The sequence below is a fragment of the Dermacentor variabilis genome, unplaced genomic scaffold (genome assembly GCF_050947875.1).
Source record: "Dermacentor variabilis isolate Ectoservices unplaced genomic scaffold, ASM5094787v1 scaffold_15, whole genome shotgun sequence".
NCBI lineage: Eukaryota > Metazoa > Arthropoda > Arachnida > Ixodida > Ixodidae > Dermacentor > Dermacentor variabilis.
The window spans coordinates 7635692-7659663 of NW_027460313.1; the positions used below are offsets into that span (position 1 = coordinate 7635692).

The 23972-nt window shown below is 45.2% G+C and overlaps 1 protein-coding gene across 1 annotated transcript in view; it reads left to right on the forward strand.

The window, feature by feature from the left end:
• LOC142567910 (uncharacterized) overlaps positions 1–23972 on the forward strand; it is a 99441-nt gene that overhangs the window by 43617 nt on the left and 31852 nt on the right. The window contains exons 7-8 of the mRNA XM_075678000.1: positions 6447–6630; positions 8612–8905. Coding sequence (XP_075534115.1) covers positions 6447–6630; positions 8612–8905 — 478 coding nt within the window. The remainder of the gene's footprint in view (positions 1–6446; positions 6631–8611; positions 8906–23972) is intronic.

Below are 23972 nucleotides of genomic sequence, written 5' to 3' on the forward strand. Positions count from 1 at the left end.
TTAGATGCAGTGCCGTGGCCGGCTTGATGTTATGAGGCTAGGCGATCATTGCCGTCCGGATAATAACGACTCTGTAATGCAACAATCGCCTTCATTGTTTAGCGATTAATGGACAGCGAACTTCACTATGCTGCATGCATCAAAGAAGCTAAGCCAGCGAGTTTTTGCACGCTTGGATGTTCCTCCCGGTTACATTAAAAAGTAGTGATTGCTGCGGGAACGAAACCTACACAGAGCCTCTTTTGGAGGCGACGTGCGCTTCGTGCTAAGGGCCTCTAAAAATTGCTCATTTGCTCTCTAGTTTTCGCAACGAGCCCATAAAACTACCTTGCGTTGCAACACAGTGTCCCAGATTTGTTTGGTCCGCAAGGAAACGCGTGGCATGCGGGAAACGAAATCTCTGGATAGCGTTGTTCGTCCAAGCTGCTAATTAAGCTCCGTGCATGGAACAGATGAGAACTGTGGCTGCTGTGTTCACGTTAGATTCTCGCTTAGAGTGTATGAACTATGACCTTGTCTTTTGCTTTCCGTTTTTCTCGCCTAAAAGTGGCTGCGGGCTTCAGGCAAGTTGCTTGTTTCTTTCAAGCGACCTTTACGCGCAGTCTCCTCTATCGTCTGTGGAAGAAAACAAGTTATTAATATTATTATTATTATTATTATTATTATTATTATTATTATTATTATTATTATTATTATTATTATTATTATTATTATTATTATTATTATTATTATTATTATTATGTTCCTTTGCTGTTACTACATTTAACCCGCCGTGGTTGCTCAGTGGCTATGGTGTTAGGCTGCTGAGCACGAGGGCGAGGGATCGAATCCCGGCCACGGCGGCCGCATTTCGATGGGGGCGAAATGCCAGAACACCCGTGTACTTAGATTTAGGTGCACGTTAAAGAACCCCAGGTGGTCGAAATTTCCGGAGTCCGCCACTACGGCGTGCCTCATAATCAGAAAGTGGTTTTGGCACGTAAAACCCCACAATTTAATTTTTTTTACTACATTTCTGGCCAATGAAGGCAAAGCTATTCGTCCTGCTAGGGCAAAGACTAAGAGGGAGCGGCGTCAGCACTTCACCAAGGATCTGAACGAAGGGGTTTATGCAGCTAGAATGTCCGATGGGCTGTCATCGTACGACAGAACCCCCCAATGCTATCGAATTACGTCTGTCTGATGAAGAGCCCGTTAATTTTATGACAGAGTGTTGGGAAGCAGACTTGTACGCGCTACTTAAAGCGAAAGTAACCGATTACAATTTCAATTACGTCACTGAAAAATGTAATTGATTACATTTACCAATTAGTTCATTAAGTTACTTGGGAACCAGATAGTTCATCTTGAACAGTATTCTAGGAATGCCAATCTTGAAATCCAGAGAGTCGTTACGACAGAAAATGAAAGTGTTGTTGCCATATTGTCCACTATCGGTCATGCTATTGAAGAACCAATCAGTGAGTGCGATATCGAGACTTGCCATCGCGTCCCCACGCGTTATCCAGATAAAACTAACATTATCGTGCAATTCAAGTCCCAGTCGAAGCGCGACGTGAAATTAAAGAAAGCGAGAAAAGTTTGGCTTACTAATGACAGCCTAGGACTTGGCAGCTCAAATCCCATCTATGTAAATGAGCATCTTTGTCCTGCACTAAAGAGACTTCTCAGTATGGCTATCAGGCGTAAGAAGGACTGCCAGTGGAGATCCGTGTGGATCCATAAAGGAATGATTTTTGCGAGGCAGTCAGACACTTCTAGCGCCATATCCACAACTTGTGAAGACGACCTCAATAATATAACATCGGTGTAATTAGCCCCCCTCTTTCTGCATAGAATTTGAGCTTTCCAAATGCGCTACCACTATTTTGCATTGCCCCGTGAAATTCTTCCAGGTTCTTCTAAGTACAGTTCTGTTTTGCATATTAACACGCGCTCTGCTCTCGCTAAGCATGACCAGATTGCATATCTCCTAGACAAATTCTCTTTTCAGTATAGTATTTTAATGCTTACTGAAACATGGTATTGTAACGGGTGTGCAATGCTCCATCTTAATGGATACAAAAACTTTTTATCAATCACAGTAGTCGTTGGGGTGGTGGCGTCGCTATTTATGTTAAAGCTTCTAAAGAATATGAGGTAATATCAGGTGATACATACATCACAAGCGATTACGAGGTACTAACACTGAAACGAAACGCTGACGTCATTACCGTCGTTTATCGCCCACCAAATGGGAATTTTGGGCATTTTATCAACTTTTTTCAGAACTTCTTGCAGCTTGTTTCCACAAATAGTCTGAAACTCGTTTGTTGTGTATACTTTAATATAAATACCTTTGAAGCTAGCACCTGCGTTCAAGATTTCAACAACACCATTTCTTCCACAGGCTTTGTGAATATAATCACTACGCCGACACGCATCACTGTACTAACTTCATCGACACTTGATTTGTTTATTATTAACGCGGAAACTAGTGTCGCTGATGCAGGAACAATAGCCTCTGACATAAGTGACCAGTGCCCAATCTTCATTATTTTCTTCCCCCCCCCCCCAAAGTTCATAAAGATAGTCCAAGGGACGCAATTACAGTGCAGTGTGTATCAGACGATGCTTTACTTTAATTTAAGCGGGACATCAGTGCTTAGGATTGGTCTTTTATATTGGGAATAAAGAACGTGAATGATGCATATTCGAAGTTCATTGAAATTTTTCAGCGAATATACGCTATACATTATCCTTTTACAACTTTCAAACCATCAAAAAGAATAAGAAAACCTTGGGTCACTCCTGCCCCTAGGAAAGCTATTAATAAGAAAAATCGATTATTTCACACGTTTTTACGTACAAGAGCACTGTCTGACTTGAAAGATTTTAAAACTTTCAGAAATAAACTTAACGCCAAGTTTAGGTCGGCAAAGTTAGGATATTATCAGTGGTTGTTTTCTGATATAAAGAAACAGCAACCTGACGCCGCATGGAAAATGCTAAATGGGGTTCTAGGTCGCGAAACTAAAACGGAAACGCCCTCAAAGTTAACGCACAATAACCGTGAAATAGTTCGTCAGGCGCTTGTTGATCATTTTAACCAAGCGTTTCTAAAACACGCTCTTCTAGACAGCAACCTACAGGTTATCAGACCGTCAAGCAATTGCCCTGCTGAGAGCTTTTCTCTGCATGATATAAGTGAAGCTGAAGTTTATCGAACATTTCTAGGTCTAAAGAACAGCTAGGCTTTAGATATATATAACCTACAAATAAAGCCCATAAAATATGTTATCGAATGCATTACACCTGCGCTCCCTCACATATTCAATCTCGCTATCCAATGAGGTCAAATTCCTGGCGCACTGAAACGATCCAAGGTAAAAGTCATTTACAAAGGGGGCAATAAAAATGAGACAAAAAATTATAGGCCAATATCTGTGATACCAATTTTTTCTAAACGCTTAGAAAAGATATTGTTTTCTCGGCTGACTAACTTTTTTGACAAAATAAACCTTCTTTCCGACGCGCAGTTTGGTTTTAGAAAAGGACGCTCTACTGAAACAAGCTTTATTAACTCTTAAAGGAAGTGTGCTACAAAACATTGAAAATAAACATATAACTCTCGGCCTTTTCTTAGACTCCAGTAGGGCATTCGATTCACTTAACCATAACATACTTATACTAAAACTCTCGGACTACGGGGTTAGTGGTAAGCAGCTCGAACTATTCCGTTCGTACTTAGCCGGCAGGACTCAGTGTGAGTACATTGGTAATTACCATTCCTCTCCCCTTCATATAAAATGTGGTGTGCCCCAAGGCAGTATATTAGGTCCTCTTTTGTTTAACGTATATATAAACGATATTGTCCGTATTGACACAAACTCAAAATTTATCATATATGCCGATGATAGCACTATCCTACTCTCCGGAACTGATGAAGCCGATCTAGCGTTAAGATGTAATCACGTCCTTGAGAAGCTAGTATTTTGGTCAAATTCTAACTGCCTCAATATTAACCCTGCTAAAACCAAGGTACTTTTCTTCCGTGCAAAAAATAGTCATTAATTTAGACCAGGATATATACTGCGACGGGCACAGGATTGAAATCGTCAATGAATATAAAATTCTCGGAGTAACATTTAGCTCAAATCTCACATGGGATTCGGATGTTGACAACTTATGCAAAAAACTTTGAATGACCACCGGAGCTCTATCGCGTTGCCGGGCGGTTCTCCCAGTGGAGGCAAAAAAGCAAATATATTTTGCATTGTTTGCTTCCCATATTAATTACTGTAGTATCGTATGGTTGACCACAACACAAAGGAATATTACAAATGAAAGTTGTTCGCAATATCGCAAATATTGATTACTTAGCTTCCACAGAAACTTATTTTAGGTTGTAGAACATTATGAAGATACAACATATGTATGAATTTAATGTTTTGCGTTCATTCTTTGTGTCTTCACCCACTTTTAAAAACTTTGTTAACACAATAGCACTGCTTCAGCAATATACCAATGTTCGTACACGTTGTCTTGTCTTTTGGATAATACCACGTTTCCGCACATTTTACAAACTGGAGTCCTTTAAATACAATACTCCGTTAATCCTCAATAAATACAAAGATATAGCGAAGCCCACACTAGCATTACTTCATCAGCTCTTTTTTTTTAAATCTTACCTACCACTATCGTCGTGAAGCTACATACATTAATAATTCTTTTTTTAACAGAAGCTAAATCCTCTTGTGTCTGCTTCTATTTCACATTGTGGTGTTTTAGAATGTAATATCTTTTCCTGATGTATTATATGTGTTTGTGTGCATGCATATGTGAATTCATATATATATATATATATATATATATATATATATATATATATATATATATATATATATATATATATATATATATATATATATATATGTGTGTGTGTGTGTGTGTGTGTGTGTGTGTGGTGTGTGTGTGTGTGTGTTATTTTCCGCCTTTTTTCATTATATTCGACTTTTTATAGATATTTTTTTGTTCTGTATGTAAGCATTGTTTTTTTTTTCATTTAGAGTAATACATCTAGTATTGCGTATTCTTATTCTGGTGAACTGTTATGCTTTTGTTTAACGGTTCGACATTCACATCGAGGTCAAGCCCTGCCTCGAATCTGGTGTCCGGGCCTCTGTCAAGTTGCAGACCGCAGCTTTTAGCCCTGTCAACCACAAACGTTGTTTTGCAAAAATAAAGAATTTGAATTTGAATTTGAATTGCCACCCCACGTAGGTAACTCAGGAGTTGCTCGAATGCAATAGATTATTTTTAGGTTACTTTCCTCCGAAACTTTTATTAACTAAGCACAGATAGAGGAAAGAGAACCAGCGGGCTCGGCACTCTCAGGGAGTCCTGTGCTGCTCTTCACACATTGCTTATGTTCACTGACAAGTGCTTTCCAAAAAAATGTAATCGGTGTTCTGTCGTTTTTGTTGCGAAGGCATAAGCAACGACACTAAAAGCTCGCATGGTGCGCGCGCTGGAGGGAAGCGCGGGGTTCTAACCCATACGGATCTTGCTAACATATACGGTTACTCAGCATCTGGACCCTCCGTGAAGCACAGCGCTTCACTGTTGCTGCTAATTGGAGAAGACGCCCTCGCTTGGGCCAGCGAAAAGTTGAGAAAATCGTCCGCATTTGACTTCCTAGCATTAATGCGGCCATCGCCAATCGAGACGTACCAGCACTTGCTCCATTCACCGGCCATCATCTGGCACAGCATTGAGTTGAGAAAATGATTATTGAGCTCCAGGGCTTGCCTGTCTGAAAATCCGCGAGGATGCTTCGTGGCACGATCTCGGGCGTTCTACTGCAGTTGCCGACGAATTCAAGTTCTCAAAGCTGCGTGGCCTCTTACAGCTTGCCTCGTCAACAACGTAACTAGTTGCATGTAATTTGTTACTGAAAAAAAAGTACTTGACTTGTAGTGAGTGTTGCCGAGCTAACAATCGAATCCCAAAATTACAATATTACCAAAAATGTTAATGGATTACATGTAATTATTTATGTGCAAGTCTGTGGTGAACATCTAGTACTTTACGCACGAGCATATGTAGAACGCCTATCTTGTTAGCTTTTCTTTCCTGTTTTTATTTTTAGATTCAGCGTTTTCACCAGGACCAGTATGTTTGAATCTCTGCGGTGTGTGTAGGCGTCTGACATAGGGAAAGGGGTAGCCATGATTTCTTAAATATGTATTTGAGTAGCCCTCTCCAACGTCGCCTATCTTCAAATTTGTCTACAGCTATGAAACATCTACAGCAAAACCGTACGGTGCATATATTGCTAAAAAGGTAATTAAGAACTAAGCCTCCGAGATGCTAAATTCCCGAACTTTCGGCTCTGCACAATGACCGATTGTTAAAATGTCAAGACAACTATCGCAGCTTTCGCAAACATGTTTGGTTCTTTACAGGGCGAAGGAAACCTTGATTTCTACTCTATGAGGGAATTTGAAGGTACCGACACAACGTCCTCGAGGCCTACTGTTCTTGTTACCGATCTGGAGTCTTGGATGTGCTACATGGCAAGCCTCGAAGGTTGCCTAGGAAAAAACTGTAGCGCTGCAGTGAACACAACATTCAGAACACCACCAATCGGTAAGCACGGAAATTTTAAAACACACCTCAAGTGGAAATATACATTGCAGAAAAGCACACGAAAGCTACGAATGTGTTATGCATCATGCATGTATGCTAAGAAAGCTGTTTATAGTAGGAGAAATTCTGAGAATTGTTATGAACTAGTGTATTGTAGCTTGGCGGGGGGGGGGGGGGGGTGGCTACTAAACGTCGGCTTAAGGGTGCGGGTAAGAAGACTGAACAGAAAACGCTTGGTCAAAATATTTCTGTTAGAAACTGTCATCAAGCCTTTTATATTATAAACGTGCAATTGCATTTAACACGAACGTGTGTGACAATGACAAGACAGCGACGAAGATGAAGCTGGCGTGAAGGTGACGGTGACAAAATGGGCGGATGGTCGGTCACGCCACCTGAGAGCCTAGCACAACGGCCCAAGGCCCGTTCGCCAATCCAAGAAATCCGTGGAAAGCTCTGAAAAAGAAAAAAAAAGAAAAAATTGGCTTAAAGAGATCTGGCAGCACTTTTTTTAAGAGTTTATCATCGAGTTCGCTATATCACAGAACAGCTACAATGTACTCCACGGCCTGACAAGTAGAGTATTTCGCCCATTGGACCCAAACCAGCTATTGCATTAAATCGCCAGTGGCACGAATGCGACACTAAAGGTGGCATAATGCTACTTCTTGCGTCCCGCGATGGAAATATACGGGATCAAAGCTACAATACGTGCCGACTACAATTTATACACTGACAGTTGTGATAATAAATGCGGCGCATCATTTCGTATAAAAGGAAAGTAGCCTTTGGGGGCATGTTCCTAAAACGATACTTTTGCATGGAAGATATAACTAGGACCGTGAAAAAAAAGGCGCTATTGCTCATGTCGCTGCTTCCTACACGCTGACTGCCATTATGCGAAGCGGTTATCCAATGTTATATAAGCAGAATCTCGGTAAACCTAAACCACTTCAACGGAATTGCCACCTAAACGGAACAACAACCTTTAGATTCGTTAGTTTTGTATTTGGCTAACGCAAGAAAACATTCCCTATTCGGAATGAAAATTTTTGAATTCCTCTCTAAACGCAACAGAAGCAAGCTGTAAAGGATTTTTTTTAGAAAGAGGCAGGATCAGGGGAAATCATTTTTCTTGGCGTCACCTTTCTTTTTTGTATTCACGAAGCCCTCCTTAAAAAGGGCGGCAAAGACTCAAAGAGGCACAAATCTGACAGGTGTTTAATGCACGTCCTGTACTACGTGGAACTCCCCGCAGCGCCACCACTCGCCTCATAGGCGACGGAAATAAGGACAACCGAAATTTTTCGGACGCCTCATAGCGAACGGCTCGATAATTTGGACTGTGTCTGCACGAGCACTTGTTATTCTGCCGCCGACAAGAGCAGTAAGAGCTACGCTTTTGCTTTGTCACGCCGCCAGCGCTTCCTCGACATGGAAACTGGCGAAGTCTCGTCAATCCAGCAGCCGCCGACGACGCGCAGAACACGAGACAAATTAGCTGCTGCATTTGATTCCTTACGCTTAACACATCTAACAGTGGTACGAGGGTGCATGTCATATAGTGGTGCACCTCTACACATCTTTCTCATAAACGGCACTCTCGCTAATCGGAAAACTTTTGTCTGGTCCGTTGAGGTACCGTTTGACGAGGGTCTACTGTATTTTATTCAATGCCAGTTTATGCACTCCTTTAATTGCCGGAAAGTGGACAAACGAATTCGACAACGTGCAACCATCACTCGCCTCTTTCCCTCCCGCTACCCTTCAGCTTATCCCGAAGGGATCTGCTGGTGAACGCCGCACAAGTGCCGCCAAATGTAACTCCATGATACCGCGCTAACACAGCGCGAAGCCGACATGCTGGGACCTAGGGTGGTAAACAACTGACATTGTGTTTTGCACAGAGCAGAGTATTAAAAATAATTTTCTTTTTTGCCTCCCCCTCTCTCTCTCTCTCTCGCCCTTCCACTCTTCAAAGTCTTGCCAAATCCCGTTCTAGTCAGAGCTGTATCTACAAGCAGCAGCTCGTTCGAGCTCGCCTGGTCCTTCCCGAAAGACGATGCCCGCCTCTACAACGGCTTCCGTGTGCGCTACTGTCGCACGAGCGCTGCCTCGTGTCTCCAGGTTTACACCGAGAAACAAGAACTGACTGTGCGCGGGCTCGATTCAGGCACGACTTACGATGTTGACGTGCGCGCACAGTTCACAATTACTGGCGGACGGCTGATGATCGGGTCGCCTGCTTCGGCGTCCGTGACTACGTGGAAAGACCGTAAGTGCTACGTTCACCTTCTCTACGCAGACCGGTCAGTGTTGTTGTGCAACGCCTGCGTGAACCTCCTCCTTCGAATTAGCCCACAGCGATAGCAACGCCCGTGGCTCACGAGTGCTTGTGCAGACGCCATTTTTTCTATTGCGAGTGCCGTTTCATCCTTGCAGTGATCGCGAGAAGGAAAGCACCATCCTCGGCACTGGCCACTCCTGGATTTCATGCTCGAGAACAGAAGCCCCTATTTTTTTTATGCTGTAGGCCATACTAGCGCCAGTAAATAAAAGAAAAAAAGGAGAGATAGGGAAGAAGAAGAAAGCAGCCAGTACCTAAAGGTACGCCTAGGGTTACACAAAACATTTTGACGAAGTGTGAGAGGTTCAGAATGTGTCATTAAGTAATCGCTACATAGTGAATTTCCGTACAGAAGCCATAAAGTCCCGTTTGTAATAAAGGAAGAGCGTAAAAAAGCACAGGCACAGGCAGCCAAGTAAACTTTAATTTTACTTTTTTTTTAAGTGCACGGAAACATATGCCTTTCACCTAGCTTTGAAGATCACTCACTGAAATGTTAAAATGATGATCGCAATTTCATACGCCGAACCAGAAAAGAAAAGTCTAGAAGTAGTGCACCTCACCGGCACTAGCCTATTAGTACGTGCTGAAAACTCGAAGGATAACGCATAAGCTACGGAATGAGCTCGCGCAGCGAGTGGTTGAACGCAAAAAAAAAAAAAAAAAATCGAATCCAAGGCACATTTTGGCATCCATGTGAAGTGAAGCTTTTGTGAAGTGGTTAAGCAAATGGCATAAACTGGCCCGTTTCATTCGTGCGTCTTTGGCGTAAAAGAACCAGGTGCACGCGCGTGTGTTGTCGCCCATCCGTCCTATGCGCAATGTAACAAACTTCCATGTATTGCCTCGTAAAAAAAAATGTTGGGTTTTACATACCAAAAGCGTGCTAAGAGTATCCGGCACACCCTAGTGGGGGATTCGGGAATAACTTCGACCAACTGGGGTTCTTGCACAGTGCACCCCAATGTGCGGTATACGGGAGTTTTCTTTTCTTTCTTTTTTTTTTTTCGTCCCCCCATCGAAATGCGACTCTCGCAGGCCGTGATTTAGATCCCGCGCCATCGCGCTGAACAGCGCAACACCATAGCCGCGACACCACTACGGCGGGTCGTGTATTGCCTCGCATTTCTCTTTTTTTTTTCTTACGTGTGTTCAATGTGCAGCCGCTTCTTGGACAATTCCCAATTGTAGGTATGTGCCATGGTGCAGGGTGATCCTTTTTAAATTTTGTAGCAGAATTTTTGTCCTTGAGCTGAATTATTCGAAGAGGTGGACATTACTAACACGAGAAATCGAAATGCATATTCAACTAATTAAGGAAAATTCACTAATCATGGTCTTAATTATATAATCTTGCAGCACATATTGCAATTTGGCAATTCTATTGGCCACAATTAGTACATGACCGGGGTTGTTGGAGAAGTATGGGAGAGGCCTTTGCCCTGCAGTGGGCGTAACCAGGCTGATGATGATGATGGTGATGATGATGATGATGATGATGATGATCCGGTGAGTTTGCAAGACGTATCCACTTGAAATGAATTTCCCAGATGGCATCGCTGTCGAGATATTTCCCAAAGTGTGGAACGAGATACATGGGCGCTGCAGTTACTTTTGAGCTGTAATGGATAAAAGAGCGTTTTGTTTAAAAAACGTAAGTCGAACAACAGTGCCGTTTTAGGGCAAGTTTGGTGGGGCATATGTCCAAGCTGGCGTCGTTCTGGAAATTTATTCCGAGTGAATACGTCTTGCATACTGCCCGGCTACAATTCCTTAATTGCAATACGTGCGCTTAAGAAATTCATTCAAAAGATAATTAGTATAATTTTGTTAATTAGTTGAATATGTGTTTCGGTATCTTGTGCAAGTGCTGTCCTCCTCTCTGATTAATCCCGCTCCAGGAATAGCATTATCTTATCTACAACAGCTTATTTTTTCTTAATTTCACAAAACTTAAAAATGATCACTCTGTATAAAAATAATCATCATGAACACGCGACTATTATCTGAAAGCCCTATAGCTCACGTTGGCACGATAGATGTATACGTGAAAGAGAAGCTTAATGTTTCGAGCATGGTGCTGCTGTGCTGGCAGACCGAGGTTGGGCAAGATAACAGCACCCAGCCAGCAGCCAATGGTCAGGAAACTCCATTAGGGTCCGCAAAGCAAAGCAGTGCTTTAAAACTGGGAGGACGCTTAAGCTTCGCCTTTAAGAGTGGAACGCCCGATAGCATTCAAAGGTCCCTGACTGCTTCTCACGCTTCCCGGCAACTGGAGCGTATGTAACAGTAATGTTTACCTCGAAATGGTCGCCGCGAATGCTATGCACGAAGACGGGCTTTGTGGTAGAAAAAAAATTATGTAGATTCCACACATTGTGGGAATTGATGTAAGCGAAGCTTTTCGTGCTGGATGCTTTTTGATTGACGATAATGAGCGGCGATGTTGACGGCTAAAGCTTAATTTCTTCAACGTTTAGGCTAACACGAGATTGGTAAGTTGATGTTAACCGTTACCTTGCGTGCACCACTGCTGTTTGTCTGCGTAGTACACAGAACACACAGGGAGGGGTGTTTGCTTGAGGCGTTGTTGTGCGCCATATTTCATAACCTCTGAGAGGGTTGAGCGTTGTCATTTGCTCACATGGCACATCGCATTGCGGCAGAAGTATTAAACTTGAATTGTATTATGGGGCTGTACATTCCAAAACTGCACTCGGATTATGGGGGAAGTCGTAGTGGTGGCCTCCGGATTAATTTTGACGCCGTGACGTTCTGTAACGTGTCCCAACATCGAAGTGCACTTGCGTGTTCTATTTCGCCCCCGTCGAAATGCGGCTGCCGCAATTGGGATAAAATCCACGACCTCTAGCAATGCCATAGCCACAAAGCTAACGCGGCGGCAACAGAAGTGTTGATTGAATTCACGGTCGGCCGGTTCTGTAGTGTCTCCCGGACCCTGCGGTGCGCTTTAATTAATGCGGCTCTGCTTCTGCACGCCCTGCGTAAGTTGCCCGCTTGACATATCTGCATGGCGTTTATTTTTCAAAAATAGCAGCAACGTACTGTACCGTATCTTGAACCTAAGATTGGGCCCTATGACGTAAAACTATTCCGATATTTTTTATTCCATTCTCCTGATGTCAAATTTGCGTAACCACCGACGCAAGCATCGGGCGGTCACCCTCAAGGTTATCCGAATAGACCAATTAAACGCTCTCCTTGTTCATAGGAGGTCACTTTTGTTTGCTTGAGAAACGAACAACATTGCCTACACTGAGCGGCTTCTGTGATCTAATTGGCTGACAAGAGGCAAGGAGCATGCTCAAGTGGAGAGGGATTCGATGGGGCCCAGCCACTGCACTGCAAATCGATAACCGGATGAAGAGAGTGGTGCCGGCGGTCTGCGATTGTTCCGCTTTCCCTTACATAGCTGGTGGAAAATCGCGGCGGCATGCAAGGGAAGCTTAAGAATGGCACTAAAGCGGATACTCAGCAAATAAGAGTTGGCAGAACGCGGTCGCAAACGTTCCGAAATTGCTCGAAAACGTTACACGGCTACGCAAAAAGTTTTATTACAAGCAAATAAACCCCCGCTCTCCGGCGGCGGCGAGTATTCAGTGCCTCAGCGATCGGCGGCAGCCATCTTTTATTCCTTTCGGAACGGGGCAGCCTGCAGCTATTTAGAAGACAATTCCGTTTTGTTCGGCATATTAGAGACTTTTAGCGTGCCCGGTAGTCCGGAAAGTGCGGGCGGTTTGCCGGTTTAGCGAGGGCGTAAACGTGAGCGGCCAGATTGGTGGCGCCATCTTATGGCGCAAAGCTCAACCACACAAGCAGGAAGCTAATTACTACATTCTGCTTAGGTGCTAGTGTAAATTTTCGACATCGGCGTAATCGTGTTCACAATTACGGCGCTGCCAAAAATTTGCACCACTAGCGAAGCAGGATACAGTGGGTTACTGCAGTTTTAGCACTGTGTTTGTCTGGTTGAACTCTGCGCTATCAGGCGGCTGCACTGCTCTGGCCGCTCACGTTTACGCCCCCGCAAATCCGGCAATCCGCCCAAACCGCTCCCGTTTACCGGAATAGCGGACATGCTAAAGGTCTCTATAATTGCACCTTTAAGGCGTACACGTCCCTAGGCTGTTTTAGCAGAACGTTTTTGACAGTCCGCTCCGCTCAGCGGGCTAGCGGAAGCGCAAGTGCGCATGCGCGACCCATTCAGCCGTCAGCAGGCGAGCGGACGGGAGCCCCCTCTCCGCTAGAAAGCTTTCTCAGCGGAGCGTGGCGAGCGGGTCAAGCGGGTCTAGCGAAGCAAAATGGCTGCCCCCAGTGCTGCTGGCCCGTCAACGAGCTCGTTTTAATCGGGATTTGTAAAGCGCAAACCTAGAGTACACTTTAGGAGACACGAAGATCTTCTACTTCAGGAGGTTGTGGCCATGAACCCGTTCCAGAACCCTGCCATGTGCGCACGTTTGTTTATGCGGACCACGTTTTAGGCGTACTGAAATAGCAATAAGCCTTGCCTTGGCTACAACATAGCATAACGGCTTTGTTAATGTAAGGATTATATATATATATATATATATATATATATATATATATATATATATATATATATATATATATATATATATATATATATATATATATATATATATAAGAAATAAAAATGCAATGTATTGCATGAAATGCCTTCAGACATTTGAGTAATTCCAGATATATTATTTTATTGCGGCAATTCTTACAACTTGAGTATTATGTTCATAGCGGTTTTACCTTCTGCGGCAAGGTGGCGCGTCAGGCGAGCACATGCCTTTCGGACGCAGCCGGGCGCTCAGCTAAAACTGATTCTTCGTTCGCCGCTCCGCTAACTGTGAGCGGGTACGCGAGAGCGGAGCGGACCGTCAAAAACGTTCTGCTAAAACACTCTACTTTGACGCAGTGAGTTCTTGCGGTTTTGTGACGTCGTGTGACAGGCAGGTGAAGTGGGTGCAGCCCGAAAACTTCAGAGCAATAGCCGAGGGCTAATGGCGAACAGCGCCAATCAGAAATAACTATTTCTAATTTTTCGGTCAAATTATGCATAATCAGTGTGTACGCGTCGTATCAGATGGGGAGCTATCGTGGTTTTCGTGACGTCACGTGACAGGCAGGTTAAGTGGGGGTGGCCCAAAAAAAACTTTTTACAAATAGCGGAAGGCTGATTGCAGAATTGGAATAGAAAAGTTTGGAATAGTTTTGCGTTATAGCGCCCCTCATCCTGCTTCCCCGCAACCGTTGTCGTATAGTAGTGGTGTTTCGTTGCCTTCTCACGACACTTCCCCCTCTCTTATATTGGCACTGCCTCTTCTCCCTCTCCTTCTTATCCTCTCGACAGTTCTATCTGCGTCCCCTCTGACCTCGCACGTTAGTAGAAAGGGAAGCACTGCATTTCCCTGGCGATGGCCAAGGAGCTCCATAGGGCATTGTGCACATTCGATGTGGTGGGGTGAGAACGAGTTTCTCCCGTCACCGTTTCTCTCTTAATCGCGTCTGTCATCTATATACACCAGCAGAACTTTTTGTTGGGCTAGTTGGTGCATGTTACTGAAGTACTATAGCGCCAAACAGACGACACAAGAAGAGACACGGACGAGCGCTTACTAACAACTCATGCTTTATTGACGGAAACACACAATATATATACGCAAATTTGGCGGCGCAACTCGCGCATTGTCAAACACCACATGGTAACCAGGCAAAAGGCGATAGAACGATTGTGAAGGTGACGTTCGTGAAGATGACACGTGGTGTACAGGGCCAAATGACTATAAATGATAATGGTTACGCGATACACAAACACCGCCGTAAGGGAGTACTCCATAAAACTAAAATATTAGGAATTTTCACCAAGCGCAGGCGGCGCAGCAACATGCTCAGTTCTAACTAAGGGCTTCTAAAAAGGACATCTCACTTTTATACAGAATTTTTGATGGTTCGCTCACGCATTCAAGGCCCTTCCTTTTAATTTGGAAGGCTTCCTTCAGCTCACAGGCAACGCTGTCTCGACTTCTGTCCAGAACGATGGTCTCTCTTAGGCGAGGCTTGCACCCGCACTCTTTGCAATGGATGGCCATATTAGAACCAGTTCCTTTTTCCTGTGACCTTTCGTGTTCTTTTAGCCTTTCATTTAAACACCGCCCCGTTTGTCCAATGTAAACCTTTTTGCATGAGAGCGGAATTTGATAAGCTACCCCTTCCTTGCAACTGACAAGTACATCGGTATGCTGGGTTCCGCAGGTCGCGCGTTCAGTTTTTTGGTTGTTATAACGCGGGCACACAATGTAGCAAGTTTTGAAGGGGCTGAGAAAACAACCGGGACTTTGAATTTACTCGCGACTGTTTTCATGTTGTGAGCTACGCGGTGGGAGTACGGTGCGACTACAGGTCTTAATCTCCTGGTTTGTTCTTGCGTGTTTTTTCTTGCTTTCCCTTTTATTTTCTGGAGCAGGCACTCTACCACAGAACTTAGAACTGTCTGTGGAAACCCCGCCTCCTTTAGCCTTTCAATCTGGTGATGGAAGCTGCTTCGTATGGCATGCTTACATGACTTCCTGGCAGCCGATTCCAATGCCCCTGTGGCTATCGCTCTTTTTACGATCTTAGAGTGGGCTGACTCATAAGACAAGAGCTCTTCTTGCGCTCGGGGTTGGTACTCCCAGTGCACTTCAGCTCCCAGGCTGAGCTCGAGGTCTAAAAACTGTAACTTATTGTTCTTTGGTAGTTCAAAGGTGTATCCTAAACCATGGCTATATTTCATAAAAACATCTAGCTTCTCTTTGACAGATTCTTGGTGGCCTGGTGGATCCTGTCTGTTTAACGCAATTAAGAAATCATCTACATATCTAAATACTTTCAAAACCTTCTGTTTGTCAAGCATGCTGTCCAAAACGCTATCAACGGCCGAAAGAAAAATGTTGCTTAAGATAGGGGCTACACAGGACCCTGTACAGATGCCCTTCTTCTCAACATAAACTCTATCATCAAACTGAACAAGCGTGGAACTAAGAACTTCAGAAACCTAATGAAATTTTCAACTAACATGCCCACAGAATTCTGAAACGGAATGGTGCCTTTCTTTTCAATACATGCTTGGACAGCTAAAAACAGTTCCTTGTGTCGGATAGAATAGAAAAGATCCTTAACATCGATCGAGAAAAAACCACCTACGGTACCGCAGCACTGCAAAAATCCTACCACATCATAGGAGTTCCTTGTTTCGAAAGGATCTTCTATGTTAAGTGAACTCAAATGCTTTAACAGAAACTGGCTAACATGACGTTGCCAAGATTCCCTTTCGCTCACGATACACCAGAACGGAACTTCTTTGTGGGTCTTGGCGGTAAAAAACATGCCCAAAATCTTGTTTTTGCCCTTACTTATGGGATTTGCTATTTCTACTAGTTCCAGTTCCTTGCAGAGGGACACAGCCTGAGATTTCACCCTAGCCGGCTTGAGGCTTGACGTGGCGAAATTCTTTTCCACAGCTCGGTAGGCCTTCCCCTTGTAAATTTCTTGCGGGACCACAACGAAGCCTCCTTCCTTGTGAGCCTGTAAAAGCAGCAGGCCATTGTCCTTGAAGAATGGGACAACTTTGTTAATCCCAGATCGGTTGCTCGAAGATTTCTTCGCAACTGTTCTTGACAGAGCGTCTACTCCTTCCAGTAGGCAGCTTTCCTGGTCTTCAGGTGACGCCTTCTCGGCAACACGCCTATTCAAAGAAAGTAGCTCATGCGCTGCAGTTTCAGGTTCGAGGCTAAACTTCGGTCCCTTCGCCAGCACGTTTTTTACATCCTCCGTGACTTGTACTTGTCCCAGGATTTTTACGACACCACTGGCCTTCTTCTCGTCTGGCGGCTTGTGTGTGTTGTTTAGCATATGTCGCCACGAGAATTCCACCGTTTGAGCCGCAAGCTTCCTGTGTTCCCGGAATTTCTTCTCGGCAGCCCCTACGTCAAATATGGCAGCCCTCGTCACCCACATCACATGGTCTTCATTCCGCGCCAGACGCATATCGTTTTGCCTCAAGAAGGGACTCATCCCTGGTGAAATTTCCGCCCTCTTCGGTGCCATTCAGCCTTCCTAGGGGCACGCAAAGCGGGTGTGTAGGATTGTACGTTCGGAATTGTGGAGGCAAGTGTGGCTCTTTTTTGACTATTTGCGCGTCACATGTCACATCAATTATCCTGAGGGGGTTGCCGAGAAGAAATTCCGGGAACACAGGAAGCTTGCGGCTCAAACGGTGCAATTCTGGTGGCGACATATGCTAAACAACACACCCAAGCCGCCAGACAAGAAGAAGGCCAGTGGTGCCGCAAAAATCCTGGGACAAATACAAGTCACGGAGGATGTAAAAAACGTGCTGGCGAAGGGACCGAAGTTTAGCCTCGAACCTGAAACTGCAGCACATGAGCTACTTTCTTTGAATAGGCGTGTTGCCGTGAAGGCGTCACCTGAAGACCAGGAAAGGTGCCTACTGGAAGGAGTAGACGCTCTGTCAAGAACAGTTACGAAGAAATCTTCGAGCAACCGATCTGGGATTAACAAAGTTGTCACATTCTTCAAGGACAATGGCCTGCTGCTTTTACAGGCTGACAAGGAAGGAGGCTTTGTTGTGGTCCCGCAAGAAATTTACAAGGGGAAGGCCTACCGAGCTGTGGAAAAGAATTTCGCCACGTCAAGCCTCAAGCCGGCTAGGGTTAAATCTAGGCTGTGTCCCTCTGCAAGGAACTGGAACTAGGAAAAATAGCAAATCCCATAAGTAAGTGCAAAAACAAGATTTTGGGCATGTTTTTTACCGCCAAGACCCACAATGAAGTTCCGTTCCGGTGTATCGTGAGCGAAAGGGAATCTTGGCAACGTCATGTTAGCCAGTTTCTGTTAAAGCATTTGAGTTCACTTAACATAGAAGATCCTTTCGAAACAAGGAACTCCTATGATGTGGTAGGATTTTTGCAGTGCTGCGGTACCGTAGGTGGTTTTTTCTCGATCGATGTTAAGGATCTTTTCTATTCTATCCCACACAAGGAACTGTTTTTAGCTGTCCAGGCATGTTTGGTGCTATAGTACTTCAGTATCTATATACACGCTCTGAACCACCCCCCGACGCGGCGTGCGCGACGGCAGCAGCCCACAGCAGCAGCAGCAGTGGGAAAGTCCAAGGAAGAGGAAAAGAAAGCTTCGCTTTAAAAGAACACGGCCTCTTGCGTGGGCCGCGATGCGGCGGAGGCGAGCCTCAGCTCGAAGTATTGCAAGGAACCGGAGGCACCGCTCCGTGGTCCCGAGACACCCACGCTCCGGCGTGCGCAAATGGGGGACGTGAATCGTAGAAGCGCTGGAAAAGGGTCTTCTTTGAGCTTTCGCGTAACAGAATTATGTTTTTTCGTATAGTTAAATTACAAGCAAAGAGCTATCATGTCGCTAGGTTGTGTGTCTGTCGTAGTTTACGATCTTTCCGCGTATTTTAGCTTGAAAAATCCAATTAGTTCAGTAAATTCCCGGCGTCACATGGATGGCCTGTGGAATCTGTGGTTCGAAAATCTTTTTTTCCTGTAACTACGTGCTACACCGGACGCCGGGCGCCGACGCGGCACACCGGACGCCGAGACGGGATTTTCGGCGATACAGGCTTAGCGCTATCGCGTTAATAGATCAACTAAGCACAAAGAGACAGGAGGAAAAACGGTGGTTTGAATCAGAGAGCAAACCGCGGTAGTCGATTTTAGAGCTGAGATTAAACAGAAGCAGTGGAGTTACGCAAGCAATCTATTGGGGAGATCAGACAGCGATTAGGATGACAGAATGGGCGCCGAATCCGCCGCGGTGGAATAGCGGCTATGGTGTTGCGCTGCTAAGCACGAGGTTGCGGGATCGAATACCGGCCGTGGCGGCCGCATTTCGTTGTGGGCGAAAAAAAACAACACCTATGTCCCGTGCATTGAGAGCACGTCAAAGAACCCCGGGTGGTCAAATTATTCCGGACTCCCCCAGTATGGCGTGTTTCATAATCACATCGTGGTTTCGGCACGTAAAAACCCAGGATCGCATTATTAGAATCGCCGTGAATGGAACAGAAATGCAATGAAGGACGGCAGTAGAATAGGTGGTCTGATGAAAGGAAGAAATGAGCAGGTACAGATGGGAGTCGGGGGCTGACGCAAGGATAGGGATTATTGGAGATCGCTGGGGGAGACCTTAATCCGGCAAGTAGACATACATCGATGTTCACGATGATGACCAGACAGCCACCATGAGCACACAGTATAAAGCGCTTTTTTTGTCAGTGAACGCTCGAAGGGCGTTTGGACAGTACAGTGGTGCCTCCTAACATTCTTCTAATGAATCTACAAAGGTAACAGTTGGCCACAATAGGCATTAAAAGGGCGTTCGGCCCCCAAAAAAGAAGACGCCAGCATACATTATTAGAAATCAGTCGTATGGTGGCTATTCATCTTTATCACCCGCTGATATCCACTTACACTGCAAAAGATTGGTCCCCGATGCACGTGGCGACAACGTTAACCGCGAAGCTGACTCCGCTATTTCATCCCTGTTTGCAAAGCGTTTACCAACGCACTTTTTCTTTCGAGCCATTTCGCCACTTCGAGTTCGCTGTAAATTTATTGAAGATTCATCTATTCTTAAGAAGCAGTAATGTAAAGACGCATATATCTATTTAATACGTGAATCGCTTAATTACCAAACCGCTCAACGTATTGAGCTACATGTAAAATGATCAACCCATAATAGAAAATACAATGATATATGCCTATTATTACACCGAACACTTCCTAGATTTCGTGAGACAAGTCGGCTGGACCCACTAAGTTCGTTTCTTTTTTTTTTAGATGTCTGTCGCCCTTATTTGTCAGGTTTTCACGAACAATACATTGGACATGCCTACGGACAGTTCTTGACACAGCCACTTTAGGCCAAGTTCTGCACAAGCACGTCAGTGCAATGAATCACCCGCGCTCAAGTGGGCCCAACTGCACCACGTAACACCCGCCGTGGTTTCTTGGCGGCTATGTTGTTGGGCTGCTAAGCACGAGGTCGCGGTATCGAATCCCGGCCACGGCGGCCGCATTTAGATGGGGGTGAAATGCGAAAACACCCGTGTGCATAGATTTAGGTGCGCGTTAAAGAACCCCAGGTAGGCTAAATTTCCGGGGTCCCCCACTATGGCGTGCCTCACAATCAGATCGTGCTTTTGGCATGTAAAACCAAAGAATTTATTTTGTGCACTACGTAACGACACTTGCATAGAATTTGCCTCCCCGAAATCCGTGTCAACGGAAGACCAGCCATTTTCTATATCTGGGCGATCCGCGACGGTTAGAGTGGACCTGCGCGCAGCAATTTTTCCAAACGGTGCCAACACTTAGTCATGGTACGCCATTCCCTACCCCAAACTGGGTGATGCCGCTACGACAAACATGCTAACTGTCAAACCAGCGAATATGCGCTGCCCGTTGGCCTTCGGCTTGTCCATGTGGAATGACAATGGCGGAAAAGGCTTTTTGTAACGAGAGGCAACTTGTACCCGCATTTAGTAACAGTCTATGTTATTTTAAGCTTTGCTTTTTTTTCTTCCCTTTTTTTTATCGTACGCTGCGCCGAATGGCTGATAACGGCGGTACCGCGGTGTCTGAGCCAATAACAAATATTTAATGGACTCTTAGAGTGCACCGTACCCAACCCCAGCTTTCTAAAGCCGTGTGGCGGCCGAAATACGCCATACGACCATCTATTTTATATATTACGTGCGGGCTCTATACCACGTGCAGGCTATATGCGCGCAGGGGCCCTATAACGTAAAACTGTTCCAGTATGTCTTTATTCCAATCTCCTGACGTCAAATTTGCGTAACCGCCGACGGAAGCATCGGGTTGTAACCCTCAGGGTTGTCTGAACAGACCAATCAAACGCTGTCCTCGTTTATAGGAGGTCACATTTGTTTACTCTAAAAACGCATATTATTGCCTACACTGAGCGACTTGTTTTATTTAATTGGTTGACGAGAGGCGAGGAGCACCATGAAGTAGACTCAATGGGGCCGAGCCACTGCACTGAAGATTGATAACTGGATGGAGAGGGTGGTGCCGGCGTCTGCGATTGGTCCGCTTTCCCTTACTGAGCTTGCGGTGGCTGTTCGAAAATCACGGCGGCGTGCAACGGAAGCTTAAGAATGCCGCTAAAACTTATGCTCAGCTAAGAAGACTTGGCAGAACGAGAATCTAAACGTGCTGAAAGTGCTCGAAAACATTACACGGCAACAGAAAAAGCTTTATTTATTTATTGTACGCAAATAAACCCATGCTCTCCGGCAGGTGCGAGTAGCCAGTGCCTGATCGATCAGTGGCAGCCATCTTTTTTTCCTTTCGGAACGGGGCAGCCGGCGCCTATTCGGAAGAAAAAAATTTCAGTATTGTTCGGCATAATAATGCATCTATAACGCGTACCCGTCACTTTGACGTGGTGAGTTTTCGCGGTTTTGTGACGTCGCGTGACAGGCAGGTGAAGTGGGAGTTACCCGAAAACTTTTCACCAATGGCCGAGGGCTAATAGCGAAAAGGCGTCCAATCAAAAATAACTATTTTTATTTTGTTCTGTCCAATCATGCACAATCAGTGTGTACTCGTCATATCAGATGGGGAGCTGTCATGGCCTTCGTGACGTCACGTGACAGACAGGCACAGTGGGGAGGGGGGGGTCCAAAAATGTTTTTGACCAATCGCGGAGGACTTATTGCAGAATTGGAATAGAAAAGTTTGGAATAGGTTTACGTTATAGCGCCCCAGGCTCATTTATGCAAAGCCATGTCAAGACTACATATAGAGCATAACCACGGCCCATCATGCGGCCTATTATGCGCCTGGCTACGTTTGATCTTGTACAACCGAATGCTTTCACTTCAATGCGCCACGGAATGAAGATTGGGGAGATAGGCAGGAACGCCGAGTGAACTAGCTCGCGTAATGCCGATGGCGCCGCGTAGATTCCATGGGCGGAATCTTATAACGGTTCGGAAAACGAACGGTTCACTTCGCCGCTTACGTCACTGAATGTGCCACTCTCAAACCGATGGTGGAAGAAGGCGGAGGAATCGAGGAACTGCAGAATGTTTCTGCTTGCTAAATAAATATAAAATATAAATAAATATTATACGGCAAGTTCTAAAGCATAAACGTGTGGTGCCGGGCGTTTACACAATGCAGAAGTAATTTATTAATGTCATTCTTTTTTCATTTTCAGCCGACAGGTGGTATCGCAAGCGTAAATGAGTTGGCAGAGCGCAGCGCTGTCCTCTGCTACCAGGAGCTCGCACGATGCACGCAACAGGAACGGACTGCCAGCACTTCTTAAGTAGCGAGCGCCACAAAACCCTGAACTTGTTCTTAGGGCCACCTTTACTAGCCGACTATATCAATTTTCCTTCTTTTTTCGCCCTTCGTCATCGGCTCGGACAGACTCGCTCACCGCCGCTGCTGCCGCTATCCCTGCGATCTGCCCCACGGCGCGCCGCGTGATAGAAGCAATGGAACTTGAAATCGAACATTACGATATACGGGCCCTGCATTGCCTGCGCGAAGTAAAATCGAAGAGTGTGGTGCTGACGGTGCGCGCTGTGCTGTGAAATTAAGGAACAAAGTGTGGCACTACCGCAACTAGAGAAAGAAGGTCAGCCAAATAAGATATCTCCACAATACCTTCTCATCCTGACTGTATACAGTTTTATCAGCAGAACGAAGGAAGCGCTGAACCAGTCTAGGTTGAACCCTTCTTACTGCTCAACCGAAAGAGCAACGCCAAGTACACGACAAGGGCAAGTGATAGCCTCCGAGTCAACCAACGAACGCGCCCGGTTCCCCTCTCAACCAACGACGGTCTCGCTTTGAAAATTATTGACAGATGCGTGACGTGATCGTAATTTGCGGTGCCGCACCGCTGTCTCTGACGGCTTCTGACGCAAGCAAAATTTTGACCAGTCAGGTGAGGCCAAGTGAGCGGTTCCCCTTCCGAACCGCTGTGAGATTCGGCACCTGGATAAAGGTTCAATAGGCCCATCGCTGCACCGATAGCTCGCAGTGTTGTCGGCGTTGCGAGAGGAAACAACCGCAGAGTAGCGCGGTTGTTGCTAGGGTTCCCTGTATAGTTCCTCGTACATGGCTCCCAACCGAAGTTCTATGCCGGGATACTTGTTCCTAAATCCACCTTAATCCGCCTTATTCCACCTGAATCAATGTGGTTAATACACCTAAATACACTTCATTCCACCCTAAGCCACCTAATTACACCTTAATCAATGATGATCCACCTTAATTCATCTTAATCCAACTTATTCACCTTTAATCCACGCTGATGACGATCTTTCCTGCCACTCGTGGACAACACGGCTTTTCTGCCTCACGGGGCGTATAATTATTTCCAATTGATTCGAACATTCACTGCCACCTGTGTTTTGCTGTACGAAGCTTTAATCGGCTGACATGAGTCGAATCCAGCGAGCCGGCATTCCTCTCTATGTTATACGGTAAATATACACTGCAGGGATTCACGAGATCCGTACCGCGGATCGTTTCTTTTTTTCTCAAGACCAAATGGGGCGTGCCAGTCGTTCTTACTTTGAAAATAGACTTACTCTTCTGACGTACCTCTAACTAGTATGATTTGAGCGTGTACGTCCAATGCATCTTAAAACGAAAATTTTCAAAGTGAATCAGGTGTGTTCGAAGGACTTTCAGAAATACTGCGTCGTTCGTTTAAAGAATTGAAGGGGTACTTCGGGCGTACCTTTGGCCACAACCTAAAAGTAAAGCTCAAGTGACCATGATAATATATGCATTGACTCAATGACTGGATAACAATTCTGCTATGCAAATGTTTATAAACAAAAATGAGCAGGAATCATGTTCTTACGAATTTATATCCTTGTTCTCAGTGCTTTGCC